The sequence below is a fragment of the Phaseolus vulgaris genome, chromosome 4 (assembly GCF_000499845.2).
Source record: "Phaseolus vulgaris cultivar G19833 chromosome 4, P. vulgaris v2.0, whole genome shotgun sequence".
Classification (NCBI taxonomy): Eukaryota; Viridiplantae; Streptophyta; class Magnoliopsida; order Fabales; family Fabaceae; genus Phaseolus; species Phaseolus vulgaris.
The window spans coordinates 37,888,523-37,904,535 of record NC_023756.2 but is presented as its reverse complement, the minus strand read 5'-3'; the positions used below and the strand labels follow the sequence as shown (position 1 = coordinate 37,904,535).

At 34.0% G+C, this 16,013-nt stretch overlaps 1 protein-coding gene across 3 annotated transcripts; it reads right to left on the bottom strand.

Moving 5' to 3' along the window:
* Positions 1 to 10,010: 10,010 nt before the first annotated feature.
* On the bottom strand, positions 10,011 to 12,721 carry LOC137837587 (uncharacterized). 3 transcript variants are annotated; one of them, XM_068646612.1, is made up of 2 exons: positions 12,440 to 12,721; positions 10,011 to 11,309 (listed from the first exon to the last, which is right to left on the bottom strand). In XM_068646612.1, exon 2 carries the CDS (start codon positions 10,874 to 10,876, stop codon positions 10,259 to 10,261), a length of 618 nt encoding a protein of 205 aa, XP_068502713.1. In that variant the 5' UTR covers positions 10,877 to 11,309; positions 12,440 to 12,721; the 3' UTR covers positions 10,011 to 10,258. The 3 variants fall into 3 exon arrangements, with proteins under 3 accessions (XP_068502713.1, XP_068502715.1, XP_068502714.1); XM_068646614.1 differs by having other exon boundaries at positions 10,011 to 11,215; positions 12,440 to 12,680; XM_068646613.1 differs by having other exon boundaries at positions 10,011 to 11,233; positions 12,440 to 12,660.
* Positions 12,722 to 16,013: the final 3,292 nt, after the last annotated feature.

Here is a 16,013-nt window from a genome sequence, read left to right as displayed (position 1 = left end):
ATAATTTTCTCATACTGAATTTTTATCTATAAAAAATATACCTATTGTTAGTGGTCAATAGGTTTGTCCAGTGTATTTTTATATGATCTCAAAGAAAAAGGGATATTGGCTATCCATTTCCAATTTACCACCAAATTGAAAACCCTTGCATTCCCCTCCAGAGCTATATCTCTGATCCTCCTCTCCTATATTTTCCAAGAACTTAAAAACTTTCAGTAAAAAAATCATTAACCAGACAAATATTTTGATCATATTATCATTTGTATTATATTTATTATTATTAATATAATTTATACATATTAATATAATTATTATTAATAATAATAATAAAATAAATTATATTTATATTATTTCTATTATTAATATTATTAATATTATTATTGTATTCATATTATTAATATTATATTCATATTATTAATATTGTATTCATATTATATTCATATTATTAATATTATATTCATATTGTTAATATTGTTAATATTGTTAATATTATTAATATTGTTAATATTATTAATATTGTTAATATTATTAATAATAATAATAATAAGTATAATAAAAATCATAATAATATTAAAGAATTTGCTTGGTGTAGTACTTGTTTACATACAGAATTTAATCATTCTGTATGTAAAAATCTGTATGTAATGTTGATTTTACATACGGATTTTGATTCGTATGAAAGAAGAAATGTCAAAATTATTAAGGAATATCTTACCCTATAAATTGTAAAGGCCTCCTCAATGTCCCTTTTTGTCGAGGATCCAACCGCCTTCTTCATAGGTAATGCACATTGTAAACTAGTGTTTTTATTCTGTTTATGGTATTTTACTAAATTCTTTTGTTTCTTTTGCAGAGGTTATAGGTAAAAGATTTGATTTGAAGAAGTTATTGGCCAAGTCTAGAGCAAAGTCTACAAATGATTATGAATTGCTCGATTTTAGAAAATATGATGTACAAAACCAGAGCAAACGCCCAAAAGTGCACATCTCCAAAGAGGCAAGCACATCGACGACAAAGAAAACTCAATGAACGTCTAAGGGTCCCTCGATTGGGGTGACAACTCCTAATGAGCCTGTTAATAGGGATGACAATGTATGCTGACCCGTCTTGCGTTTGCCCGCTTTGCATAAGGAATGCATGCTCATTTCACTAGCCCGTCTCGCAAAAGGGGTAGCCCACACGGGCCTGCATGCCAGCCTACATAAGGAAAATAATTATAAAAAAACCTATTTGCTGCTGGAAAATTAAAATTTCATTCATGTTTCAATTCATTTAATTAAGATAAAAAAATATAAAGGAATTCAACCAAAATAACATGAAACAAAACTACACCATTACATCAAGCATAGTCAATTCAAAAACATTATTATTCTTCGATTTCAAGAACATGGAATGCAATCTTAGAAGAACCTTCATCAACTTTTAGATAATTATAATAATCTTCCGCGTCATTTGCATACACTAAAACAATGACGATGAAGTTATTAATTTTAAATAAAAATAATACAATAAAAATAGGATCAATTAAAATAACGAATTATCATTAGAAAATTCATGCTTCCAACTTGAAGTACAAACTATTGCTTCCACATTTTCAGGCAAAAGACGATTCCTATACTTGTTAAGAATTCGAGAACCATTGCTAAATGCAAATTTTGATGCAATTGTGGTTATAGAGATGCTCAAAAAATCTCTTGCCATTAAAGCAAGATCAGAAAAGCGTTGACTATTATTTTTCCACCATTCCAACACATCCATTTACTCTAAAAAGTCAAAATCCAAATTGTTAGAATATATGGCCTTAAACGAGAGAGGGTGTGAATTGTTTAAGAAATATTTTCGCAAACTTTTAACCTTAGAATGAAAATACTTTGAAAGAACCTTGATTAAGGATTCAATTTTTCCAAAACAAACAGCAAAAGCATAAAGCTGGAAAAACAATCGGTTGTTTTAGCGAAACAATCGGTTGTTTATACCAGTTCCAAAATAACAAAACTAAATTAAAGAGATAGGGATAGAGAAATTGTACACAGTTGTTTATACTGGTTCACTCCAAACAAGAGCTACATCCAGTCTTCTCAGAAACCCTGAGGATATCCACTAAGTAATCACCACTTGATCACTTACAACACAACCAAGAGAATGACCTTGAACACCTCAAGAAACACACTCTCCTTGGCCAACACTAAGATTGCTGATATTGAACACCTCAAGAACACACAGCCAATCTCAGCAAAACACACACACGAATTGTTCAGTAGTTTACAAAGATTACACTTGTTACAGATGAATATCTGAAATCAATACAAGTAAAATCCTATTCAGCACCTTGATCAATCTCTCAACACTTTTGCAATCTCAGAACTCTTTGAAAAACTCTTAGATCAAAACTTTGTTTTAAGATCCTTAAAACATAAAAACAGTTTTTCAGAATATATCTAAGAATATAGTTTGTTATCAAATCTTAACAAACTCTTAATTGCATTTAAAATAGATTGGTCAAAGCATTTAATGACTGGAGCGTATTCAGTTAAAGCATTTAAAGCTCAGTCAAAGAAAACAGTTTTTCTGTTATGGTTTTAAAACAAACAATCGATTGTTTCCTCGAATCAATCGGTTGTTTTGTTACTTAACAAAATCACCATTCAAAAACAATTTTCAAACTTTCTCAAAACACCTAAGTGTAAACAATCGGTTGTTTCGACATAACAATCGGTTGTTTCAACTTAGTTTGAAAAACATTTTGCTTTGATAAAAATTGAGATGCTAATTGCTTTGAGATTTAATCTAAGGGTTGATTACAGCATTGAATTATCCCAGAACAAAGCTTAAACCAGCACAACAGCATCAAGCAAAGCAGAGGCTTCATCATCCTTCAAAGGATTTGGATTCTTCAAAACATTGAACACCACTTGGTTCAACACAAATTTCGTTCATCCTAATAAGTGTTAAGTTGTGTCCTTCCAACTTTATTAACTACTTGAATATTGCACATTTTTAATTCCTATTATTATGTAATAAGTTAGTAACATGTACAATGAACAGCTACAACAAAAACAAAAACGAAAAATGAATTAAAGTGCATTAAAGTAAACAACTTGCATAAAAAAAACTTGATTTAAAAATAGATGAGGATGAAGATTGAACTTGCTTATACTTTTGAACATTTGATGATGTTGTCAAACCTTTGGTAGGATATTATGCAAAAAGTTTGTATATTTTTTCCTTGATATTTTCCAATTTCAGTTCCCAAGTAAGTGAATCAATTTTTTCAAAGCAAAAACCCAATATTTCTAACGTTATCCTTGGGTCTAAAATTGCGCCAAATTGAAGTACAACACTATATTCATCCCAATATTTCTCAAATTTTACTATCATCAATTTAGCCAAGTTCTTAATTAGTGCATCCTCATATTTCACATTTTCCATAAACAAACATTGAATTTTTCAAACTTGTAAAAAAGACAAGTTGGAAGTAGGATAATTGTAGCAGAAATCAAGTTAGTGATATCATAAAAAGGGTAACAAGAACCTACAAATTTTTTCAGTTCTCTCTCACTCTTCCTCTGAAGGGCAATATTTATAAGATTCATCAACCAAGTGCAAGCTTCCAAAAACACGTTGATATTTAAGAGCCCTTTTAATATTCAAGTAAGTAAAGTTTCATCTTGTAGGGACATCAAGACAAAAACCACATTATGCATCAATATCACTAAACCTTTCAAGGCATTGTTTGAATTTCACCATACTACTTTTTGAACCCCTCGCATATTTTATGTTATTTCTAATTTGGTCTAAAGCATCACCAAACACCTTTAATCCTTCTTGAACAATTAAATTTAATACGTGTGAACAACAACGAACATTTAATATTTGTTGCAACTATCGCACCTTGCCCTTTCTTTTCCATCCTTACCCTCCCCAATCTAGTAAAATACCTCCAACAATCAGAGGTGCTAGCCTTATCTCTTTTCTTTTTTTCAGGTTCAACAATTTCATATTGTTTTTCAATATCATCTTTCTCAATTTCATATTCACAAAGGAGCATGTTAGTACATTCCTCATCCATTCCAATTTGCAAATTAAGATCTTGTCCAAAATGTGAGTGATTTATAAAATATTTGTCCATCCATCATTTTTTTTATGAGAAAGATTTTTCCATCAATTATAACTTATATATATGATCAATTTGTAAAATAGGATTTGTAAACATAAATATTTATCTTTTTATTAATAATAATATATCCAAGAATGATAACACAAACAAAACATATAGTAATTCATATTTTTCCCCATAATTAATATGCCACAATTTTTTTGGTCTTATTTAATATTATAAATCAAAGAAAAACATACATCTAATACAATCTCACAAGAGAAAAAAACAAACTTGAAGAGGACGATTGAGGAGGGCGTCGTCGGAGTTGCGGGGAAGTTGGATGGAGTGGAGGACGTGTGGAGCGTGCGCGGACGTGATGGCGGAGCGAACACAGATGCGGAGGCAAGGCATAGGTGGATACCTAATTAGGTTTGAATTGGGGAAAATGAGATGTTACGTGCAGCTTGGGGTTTAGGGTTTAAAATTTAATGATTATTTATATATTTTTTACGCGGGTCAGCGGGCCAAATCACCCTGTTGTTGGTCGGCGCGGGTTGCAGATTATGCAAGGCAGGCTTAAGCGAGTTGGATTAGTGAGACCACTCCGTGCTTTTTGCTAGCGGGCCGACCCGAATGGTTTGTCTTGCATTGTCATCCCTACCTATTATTGTTACTCGAGTAGTTACTAAAAAAAACTACCTCGATGATTACTCCAACGAATGGACTTGTTGTGACAAAGGTGCCGACTTCTTTCGAGTCACGCTCTCCAATTCCTTATAGAGTGATTTATCATGGAAAGAGTGGTCAGGCTCTTTGGCTCAAGCATCTCTCCACCGGGCTCCAACCCTCTATGTCGCGTTGGGATGTAGACAAACCAAGTGTAGTTCGATGGAGGGTTCCCGAACTCATATGTGAAGAGCATAATTCTATTAACACTTAATAACTTTAGTCATAGATTCTTGGAGAGTAATCATGAATAAATCCACTATTTTAATTAATATTCTTCTAAGTGGGTTTATTTGAGCCTTAATTATTATTTCTGTTAATTTTGTGTTTTTAACCCAAGTTGTTTCTTTTGAATTAACACAGGAAAAAAAAATCTGAAATAAAGAATTAGATAATTCAAATCTTCAAATTGATAAATGCCAAATTTCAGTAATATTTTATATGAAAATATAGGCACTTATGAGTACTAATTACTAAAATAAGTATAAAATAACCCCTAATTTATGAATTTATACCTTTTTACATATTTTGTGATTTTAATTTGAATAAGAACAATTTATTCCCATTTTTTTTTTTGTTAATTTCAGGATACTATGGGAGAACGGAGATGATTGGGCAAAAGGAGAATAATATAAGCTAAAGCTGGAAGGCCCCGGCACGCACCGAGCTCACACAAGCTCACCTCATCATCATCAGGGTATCTCGCTCAAGCAAGCTCATTCTCGCTTGAATGAGATTGCTCCAGCAGTGTTGGGTGTTTTGACGTTTTACTCGTTCAAGCGAGCTCTATCTCGCTTGAGCGAGAATCCACTTAACCCAAGTCATTTAGGTTAAATAGAGGGCTAGAGGCACAACCCTAGATGTGCAGGATTGAGAGGAAAACAACATTGAGTGAATTGTAACCCAATTGGGAAAATATAAGGTGTGAGAAACATTAGAGGAGGCAGATGTCAAGGAGAAACATCCTGGATCTTTTTTTCATGCTCTCCCTGCTTGTAACAGTCATCATGTGTGGCTAATTCTACTCTTTGGGATTGTGAGTAATTTGTTCAAACTCTTATGATTATTGATGTGATATATAAAAATAATATTATGTTCTTGATTGATGATTGGTATAGTTCTTTTGTTTGTAATGCTTGGTTTACCATGATCTAGAATCTTAAATTTGACTGGAAAGTACTTTTAAGGTTCTGACCTAAATGATAATACTTAACATATTTAAATGGTAGGAATAGATTTGAAATGTTAATATCAACATCTGATCTTAAGGATAAGTTGTTTTTATAAATATGCGAGGAATCGATATTTAGGAAGCATCTTAATAATTTTAAATGTGAGGAATCAATATAAATGATTTTTATACGGGCATCAATATCAATCAAAGGAAACAATATTGTCATGCTAATCAAAATACAAAAGAGTGAGAAAGATAAACTCCAATCCCTATTTTTCCAATTGAAACAACAAACTCTTTGATTTGTTTTCTTATTAATCATTACCATCATAACAACCCTAAACATACTTTTATTATTCTGTTTTTATATTTAGTGAATCTTTTACCTTATTATTCTATTGTTTCTTGTGGGTTCAATATCCGTCCTTAGGGACAAATTTTTAATTCTAACAACATGGTGCATTTGTCGTAAAAAAGTGTTCATGTTGTTTTAATTTATTTTCTTTTATTTTATTTTCATATTTAATTTGAATTTATTTTATTATGTTTATTTTTAATTTAAAATAACTATTTTGCTACTACTAGTGAATTCTTGTGTTAACCCTCGAATTAACTATCTTATATGATATCGAGGGGTCAAATTCCCAAAAACCAATTATTATTTGAAGTAGAGATTGAAAGGGCAACTAAAAGAAATAGAAAAACAAAGACAAAAGAGAGGCGAGGAGACACTAGAGAGGAATCCTCAACCACTTCTTTTCCCAGTAATATTTTTCAGGAGGAAAACAACATGGTAGAAGAGCAAACACCATCTGCTAAGAGGACACTTGGAGATTATGGCATGCACCAAGGGCCAAGGCATTTTTTTAGCATTGCAATACCTACTACCACCAAGGCCTTGAAGATGAAACCTGCTTTCCTTAGTCTCATCAGTACCCATCAATTTACAATAATGAATCATGAGGATCCATATACACATTTAGCTACATTTTATGAATTGGTGGGCACAATAGGTTTTCAATCAGGTGATATTGAAAATGTTTATATGCATTTGTTTCCTTTTTCATTGGAAGAAAAAGCTAAGGAATGTCATCCAAATCAGAGTCTCACATGGTGTATACGCATGGAACAAAGTGGGAATTGGGTGCTGATTAAACAAGTAGACGCATGTTTTACTAGTGAGATTCAAGTTGAATTAGATTGACACATGCTCAATATGGTTTAGCTCTGTGGGATAATTTAAGGATAATAATATTTAGATAATTTTTTAGGAATTCAATGGTGAAAGAACTTTGCGATCAATCGTTTTTTATTTTCTATTTTAATAATTTATTTTATGTTTGTTGTTAAACAAATTTAAAAAAAAAAAACTTTTTATCTTTATTGTCATTGTTAACTTTTCTTGTTTGCATACAGATTTTGAATATTGATTTATTGATTTCACTATTGGATTTGTTGGGAGATAACTTAGGGTCATCTTACCACAATTATACTGTCATCTTTTTGGCGTTTGACAGACTATCACTACATTAGACAGACTACACTGGAATCACTTTAATTTGACTGTCAAATGACAACTATCAATATAATATTCGGTCTTCTTAATTATGTGGGTCCCATGAATAGCTTAGACGAGGTCGAGGTCATAGTAGCGAGGACCATGGTTGTGGTACATCATTATAAGGAGCAAATTAGCAAAGGTTTGGATGGGTTAGTTCGGTTGAAAGCGCTCGAGTGTTGATACAACCCAAATAGTCAAGAAGATGACCAAGGACACAAGAGACACTTCACACTTTGATAAGTCATCTCAGCATCCAAGACAAAGCCCCATCAAATGTCGAAAGGACCTCAGCAGAAGAAGAATTGGGCATAAACCAAAGCATCAGATGTTCTTTCTTTTGGTCTTCTTACAAGAAAAAATGTTTGTAAATAAATTTGGTTCACTTTAGGGGTCCAAATAGAAGAATAAACTAGAGTAGGTTTACATAGCATAAATAAGAGTGTACTTAGCAAAATTGTTCTAGAAGGTATGCCTAAGGTGCGGTTTTGACCATGGTCAACACCCTAGGCAGCCCCTCTCCCCTTCCTTTTCTACCTCTCATTCATTTTACCCTCCATGTCACTCCTTCCTATATAAAGGGTTCCTTCCTCCATGTATTGACACATTGAAGTTGAATAGTAAAGAAACTCTGCAGGAGTGATTTTGTGAGACTTGTGAGCTCTCATTTTTTGGTCTTATCTTGGGTGGGTAATATCTCAAGTGGCTCTTTGCAGCACTCATCTTGGAGTTCGCTCTTCTCCAAGTGGTGTGTCATATTTCTTTCTTCCATAAGCTCTCTTAAACTCTTCCTCTTTTTATCTTTCTTTGTGCCCTCCATTTTATTCCTCTTTATACTTTCATGTTTGTCTCTTAAATTGTTGGTTATCTTTGTCTTATTCTCTTCAATTCCGCACCATTGCATCATTGTCACCATATAATTTTGTTTTTCTCTTTGCCCTTTAGAAGTGAACTTTCACACTTACTTAACCACTTGGTTAAGTTCGTGGGGTGAATCTGAGTTGATCAGGTTCATCAATCTCTGTCTTGAAGGATTGCCAAGCTTTAGTGAATAAAGCCGAGTAAGATTTCATCTGGAGAAGACTTTTTGACACCCAAATTAATAAGAATTTAAGAGAATATAAGTGAATTTTAAATGAAAGTATTGAATGAGTGGAAAGTACTCCCTAAAATGGTATTTATAGGCTTATGGGCGTATAATCAAGTAATACTAACAATGTTTCAGTTACTAACTGAAAGGTTGATTTTTTTGACATGTTAAGATGATTACTATATGTAAAGATAATTAATTTTTAGTATTGATGAAATACTAGGTGGTTACATGTCACGTCTTAGTGAATATTAATTATTATGCCTTTTAAGAATAAAACAGTAGAAAGTATGTAATCAATTATACTTGTACGTAATCAATTATGTCTCAAGTATATAATTATTGTGTAATTCATTTTAAAATATAATCGATAGAAGTAACAAACCGACTATTCCCAGTGTTTTTTTACTTGCATGCATGACTATTGATTACTCATACACAATGTAAAGTGAAGGACAATTTCACAGTCAACTGGTCTTCGCACCATTTTTTCACTTAAGAATAAAGTATTATTTCTTCACTTTTCTCACCTTTCCACACTCGTATTTTATCACTGATGATGAATTCAAAGAAAAAAAAATCTCTCAAAGCCATTAGAATAAATAGTTATCATCCAAATGCAAACACAACATAAAAAATATATATTTTAAACTACCGAAAAGGATAAAATATTTAAATTTCTTATTAAAACATCAAGGAACCTCACTACAAGACTTATTTAGGCTATACTAGGGAGAAGTCCCTTAAACAAGCCAATAAACATAGTATCTTCTTCAAAACAATCTTTCCACATTGGTTAATTGGATCAAATTCCGTCACTACTAGAACCAACGTAAATACGGAAGTAAAGAATGACTTATTTTACGTTAATTAATTATAAAAAAGTCATTTTTACATCGGTCTTAATTAAAATTTGCTTTATCCCTATGAATACGAAACTTAATTAATGTTTAGCGAAAGATTATAAGTTAAATAATGTTTGGTCCTTCAAAATTCCTGATATAATTAATCATTATTTCTGATGATATGCAATTTGCATCGAGGTCACAATCCCTCAACAAGCCCATAAAAAAATAATCTTAGTAATCCGTTCTTAATTTAATGGTCATCTCAAAGTGTAAAAAAGCAATTCGACACTTATAAAATGTACAAAAGCAACATGTTTTTAAAATATAAAAAGATTAAATCCACTTTGTATAGATATTAGATAGATTAGATAGGGGAGAGGTCATTATCAAATTGGCAAAGCTGAAAGTGATAACATAATCGAAGAGGCACATGGTAGTAGTATAAAAATGGTGAGGGTCCACTGCTGTTTTTGTATTTTTTGAAATCAGTTCAAAAGGTCATTCCACACAGGAAATTAGAAGCCTCACATTAACATAAAGTTAAAAGATAATCAATAATAAAACATTGGTCACACTGCTGCAACATTTCAATCACAACTGATGCAGAAAGTGTTTGACATGGACAAGACTCATAATTATAACATATATATACACGCATATCTTCAATCAAAACAGCAAAAGACTTCATCCAGTCACCACCACAAACAGTTATTCTCAGTTTCTGTCATTCTTAATTTCTATCACCTCAGCATGCCCTTAAAACTTAAAACAGAATCCTATCTTCATCTGCCTCCTCAGCAATCTGCAGTGCTGAAACTGCTTGTGCTGCTATGAGATCAGCAGAGAAACCAGCAGGTCCCCATCCTGCACCTTCATATACTGGTTCGTGAACATTTTTCTCAAAAGGGTCTGATGAGAATGACCATTCTCCATTTTCACCACCACCCCACTTGCAACCATATCTGTATGCATCAGAGACCCAACCCACTCTTTCAAAAGACCATCTGCCACCATCTAGATGAGGAAAGCAAGTACTCTCTCCACCAATAGAGATGCCGAGATTTTGGCTGCAGTTCCAGGTCTTGCACTCACCATTATCTATCACAACCTTACAGGAATCGTCTGAGTCTTCATCGAGTAAAACATGCAGAGCAACAGCCTCAGCAATAGCAGCACCCTCTTCGTCGAGTCTCTGCTGCTCTTCTTTCTTTTTCTGTTTCTTTTTCTCCAGTTCAGAAATAATAGCTGCAGAAGTAGCAAGAGCTTTTTCCAAGCGCCTCTTCTTCTTCTCAGCCTGTTTCAGACGATCCAATTCGTCTTTCACCTGCTTCTTCTTCGCCTTTCTCACATGTTGCCCTTTATTACATGCCATGGTATCCATAGAATTTACTGCACCTAAATAGTAAAACTAAAGTGATGTCTTTGAGAGTTCCTTCAAGTGAATTTCTTTAGAGCTGTATACATTTTTCTTTTTGTGTAATTCTTTTCCACTCTTTCCCTAATATGCTAAATATGTTCTAATTAGTTGAAGTATCAGGACTAATACTATTGATACGTTGCCAACCACTACACCCACTCAGGTCTGTAGGAGTACCTCATTTTGCGAACTATGCAATCCCAAACAGAAACAACAGGAGCCAGCATCAGAGAAAATTCATAAGCACTCATATGACTTGGCCTCATTCTTCCTAACTTCCCACAACCCTTGCACTTGCCCATCCTGAAAAAGCCAATAGATCTACAAGACTATTAATAAATCCGTATGCTGCAATTACACTCGTGTTCGGATACACCCTTCCCAACTGCAGAGTAAGCTACAAAGAGCATGCAAATCATCAAAATCTGTAAGTGCTCACAAAAACATAGAGACACGACTCAATTACAGATAGTGAATCATACACAGCCCCAAACAAATAAATAAAGATACTACAATAGCAAAAGGAAACACAAAAACCAACAACAACATGAATATGTCGTAAGAACAAAAACAACACATAATCAAGTGGAACAACTAAATTTGAATTGTCATATTAAGCATGGATGGTTAGACTAAGATCTTCAGAAACTGCATGTATAAACATTTTAAGACTAACAAAATTACTTTTTTTCATGAAAAAATATAAAACGGCAACAAGACTTAGCCAAGTTTAATAGCAAATACTGCATCGAGCACTGAATTGTATACCCTAATGACTTGGTTGAGAAATGAAAGGTGTTTGGCGGGATCGAAATTTCATTTTAAGAGATAATAGTTACATCTATACGTCACACATTTCATTCTATATCAGTCCTAAATAAAAATTAACGAATGATTCAAAAGCAGCTAAACACCTTATCACAATGTGAACATGCATTTGAGATACTATTAGCCAATTCATTATAAATTCACCATCCACCAACACCACACCCACCTAACAACCTAAATCCAAAATGAAATAACAAACACTTAACTAAAACATACATAACCTAGCTCGTCCTTTAATGAATGACAAAAAAGCATGAACAAGATTCAATTGCTGGCCTAAACAAAAACACCCACCATACATGACGCCAATTATTTATCTTCACTGCGATTGATTTGTTGTTTTTCATATACAAGAGCACAAAACGACATTTTTATTTCTCCCACAATTCAATTTGCAACCAACCAAAAACTAACAAATCCAATGCCCTATAAAGACCAGATCCGCCCAATTAAATAGCAACGCATAAATGAACTCAATTCAAGTAAAATCCGACAAACACCCCATCAACAAAAACCACAAGATCTACCCAAAACACCAAAATCAAACACTCCAATAAAGAATTAAGACACAGATCCAAAGTCCCGCAAAATTCTCCACACCCATAATTCACCAAAATTAAAAAAGAAAACCCCACATGAAAAAATCACAAGAGCAGCAATAAAAACGCATGCTTTGAATCAGGAAACGGCGAATCATACCTGTGGGAATGGCATAGAGAGCAGAAGAAGGGTTTCACCTACGACGGACACAGTTGAAGAGTGAGATAAAGCTGAATAGACAAAAGGGTATCCCTGGTGACGATGGAATTGGTTGGATCTGAAGGAAACGTAGGTGGGTAAGGGAAGAAAGTGAAAAAGTTTTGTGCTTTAAGAAAGAGAAAACGGAGGAAAAAGAGAGAAGGGGAGAGCGAGAGCGAGAGAAAATAAAATAACCGATTACACAAGGAAGGAAAGGGGACAGTGGTGTGAAGGACCAATGAGAAAACGACACGTCAAACAAAGTGCCGAAAGGGGACTCTAGATTATATGACTTTTCTTATTGTGACACGTAAGGCTTGTGTAGGACATGAAACTGTGTCGTGTCATTGACAGTTTGGGAGCACGTGGCACTATAACGAAGGCTATGAGATGTCGTAGTTAAGGGTAGGACCCTTTTAGAAGACAAATCGTAAAACTCTTTTTCTTCTATTAATAAATTGCGATAAATGCTAATTATGAATATTTATTTATTATTTTAAAACTAATTTTACAATTAGAGCATAAAACGATACAGCTCATAGATTATACTTATATTGTTTTGATCAGTTCAATAACAATTAATAAAAATAAATATTATTTTATAACTACTTTTCTAGTGTCACATTTTTTTATAACTTTATACTTAACGCTATAATAATAAAAATTATTATGATAACAGTTTTTGTAATTATATTAACGGTTTGATTTATCATCTAATATTTGTTTTCACGAGTAAATATTAAGTATGTTTACTTTCCTCAATGAAACTAAGTTTAATGAAAATATCTATTTGCTTGTGTTTTAACAAATACTTCAAATTAAAGAAACTGAATAAATTTTAAATTTAGAGATTAAAAAAATTATCTTTTTAAAATTTGATGTACTTAATAATTGTTTTAATTGCGAGAACAAAAGAAAAACTTGAGTCAATTTTGTGCAACAAAAATATGTTTAAGGATGTAGAATGCTCGTACTGAAATTCATGTGATAATTGTTTCTATACCTTATATTAACCTCTTTAGTTATGATTGTTAAAAAAAGCATACATAATCAGAGTTATTTAATTATATTATATGAGTTGCTCATCAATTTTTTAATATAATGTGTGATTATTATTGCAAAAAAAAAAACTAGAGTGAGTGACTTGGATAAATAACTATTCTTTGAGTCATTATGCATTTATGTAACATTGTTGCCATTTTGCGTAAATTCATCTAACTAATCAGAAGAATGATAAATCCATATTTAATGGGTTTTTTTATTTACCAAAATCTAATTATAATTCGTTGAATACTTACTTATCGCCGCAATACCTTTTTCATGTCACCCTGACCGAGCATCGATATTTGTTAAAGGAGATTCGAAGGGAAAGACTCAGAGAATCACCAACATGTCAGCAATTGTACAACCAGTTTCAAGTACTATCTAGGTCATTTTTGCCTATACAGGTATAACTGGCGCCAACCGTGGGGTCGAGATAGTAGTCAATTTCAGCATCAATTCTAGACTAGCAATAATGGTGTCAACAAGGAACACTGTCAACCACGATCGGGTCACAAAGGAGCAGATCACACTAATCTAAAGACTTAGGCACAAGTGGAGGAGATGCGACAGAAAAGCATTGAAGATCAATGGTGAAATGAAGAAGAAGTGTGCCTTCTCAAGGAGCAAAATAAAGAGTTGAAGCAAAGACTCGATTGACCTGAACGAAAAGAGTAGTCTTGAACATAGACTCATCAGAGCTTCAAGCAAACCTAGCGATCTCATCCAGTCAATGATGATGAGGATCCAAAAGAACATCCTTTTCAGATGAAATAATGGAAGCACAATTCCCCTCCAAGTGGAAGAGACTAACTATCAGGCTCTATGACGGATCCACAGATCCGGACGAGCACTTGAACGTTTTCAAGACGCAGATGAACCTCTACACGACAAACAAAGTCGTGTGGTGCAAGATTTTCCCCACCTCTCTATAGGAAGGGACGCTCGATTGGTTCACCCGACTCCCACCTAATTCGGTGGATAGTTTCAAAGCATTGGCGGCTAAAATTACCACTCAGTATGCGACGAGCCAACCGCATCATATGTCGTCCATGGCACTCCTTAAGTAAAGCAAGAAAAGGGGGAATTATTGCGGACATTCATGGAGAGATTCAGTAGAGTTTGTATGGGCATCCGAAATCTCATGCCAGAGATAGCCATGCATCACCTGGTCTCGGCAATTTGGCCCAGTTGGTTTACCGAAAGTTTGATTAAGAGACCAACCAAAAATCTTGATGAATTGAAGAACCAAACAACTAAGTTCATCCAAATAGGATTGACCAATTTTCATATAAGCATTTGATCCGAGAATGGAGGAGATAAAGGGAAGGAGAAGGACAGAGGAAATTGACCTACCTCCGGTCAGTCGGACAGGTCCAGCGAAAATCGAAGACCTTAGTTTCTTACTTATACCCCCATTGAATGCTACAAGGGGTAAAATTTTGGATGAGGCGCAACGAGCCGAACTAATCCCCACTCTAAAGCAGTTACAAAATCCAAGAAATGTTGATATGTCTAAGCACTGTCAGTACCACCGCAGCTTCGGCCATACGACCGATGGGTGTCAAGCGCTGAAGGACAAAATAAAAGAACTTATCCAAACTGGTCATTTGTGCAAGTTTATTCAGACAAACGCAAACTCATACTGACCCCCTAGAGGGAAAGATATCCTGTTAGGGATCAAAATGAACAGTACGCACGACGTGGGTGAGAAGGATCATGTCGTTTTGACGATGACCATCGGCCGACCAAGCAGAGAAGGAGTGAGAGCCCTGTACGTAGGACTTGGCAATGAAGTGAAAGTCTTCATAGGAACGATTAATCGAGACGCGACGTCCATGAGGTCATTAACATGATAGCCAATCCACTCTCACTTGAAAACTTTGGTTAGAGGGATGGACAAATTCGTAGAAGCCCTTCCCTTGAGAACCAAGACCCTAAATACACCACGGGGCAAGTAAATACTATCACTAGAGGATTCGTTTGAGGTGGATGTTCCAGTTCTGCCCACAAAAAGTACCTTTGGGCCATTCAATTAGTCCACTCGGTAACCACCAAGAATCGGTCGAGGATGCCACCAATCATCTTCACAAATGAAGACTTCATTGTCATCGACCGAGCCTAAGACGACCCCATGGTCATCACTGTGGAAATAGATAAGTTCGCCATCACCAAGGTTTTGGTGGATCAGGGAACCTCGGTCAATATTCTTGTTAGAATTAGAAGCCAAAACAATAGGGGGTGAATTGTTTTTGAAAGATTTTCGCAAGGATTGAAGGTAGAGCGAAAAGTTATAAAGAATCAATCAATTAAAAATATGTTCAACCAATAGAAAATTGTTTTAAGTTTGATTCCAGAAAATCAACATGTTGTTTTCACGAAACAACCGGTTGTTTATACCAACATATTTGAAAAACAATGTTAAAACAATTAATGAGTGTAAGGATAGAGAAATTCACACAAGATGTTTATACTTGTTCACTCTTAACCAAGA

Bases quoted from the DNA above. Each gene is read 5' to 3' on its own strand.
- LOC137837587 (XM_068646612.1), bottom strand. From the start codon at position 10,876: ATGGATACCATGGCATGTAATAAAGGGCAACATGTGAGAAAGGCGAAG.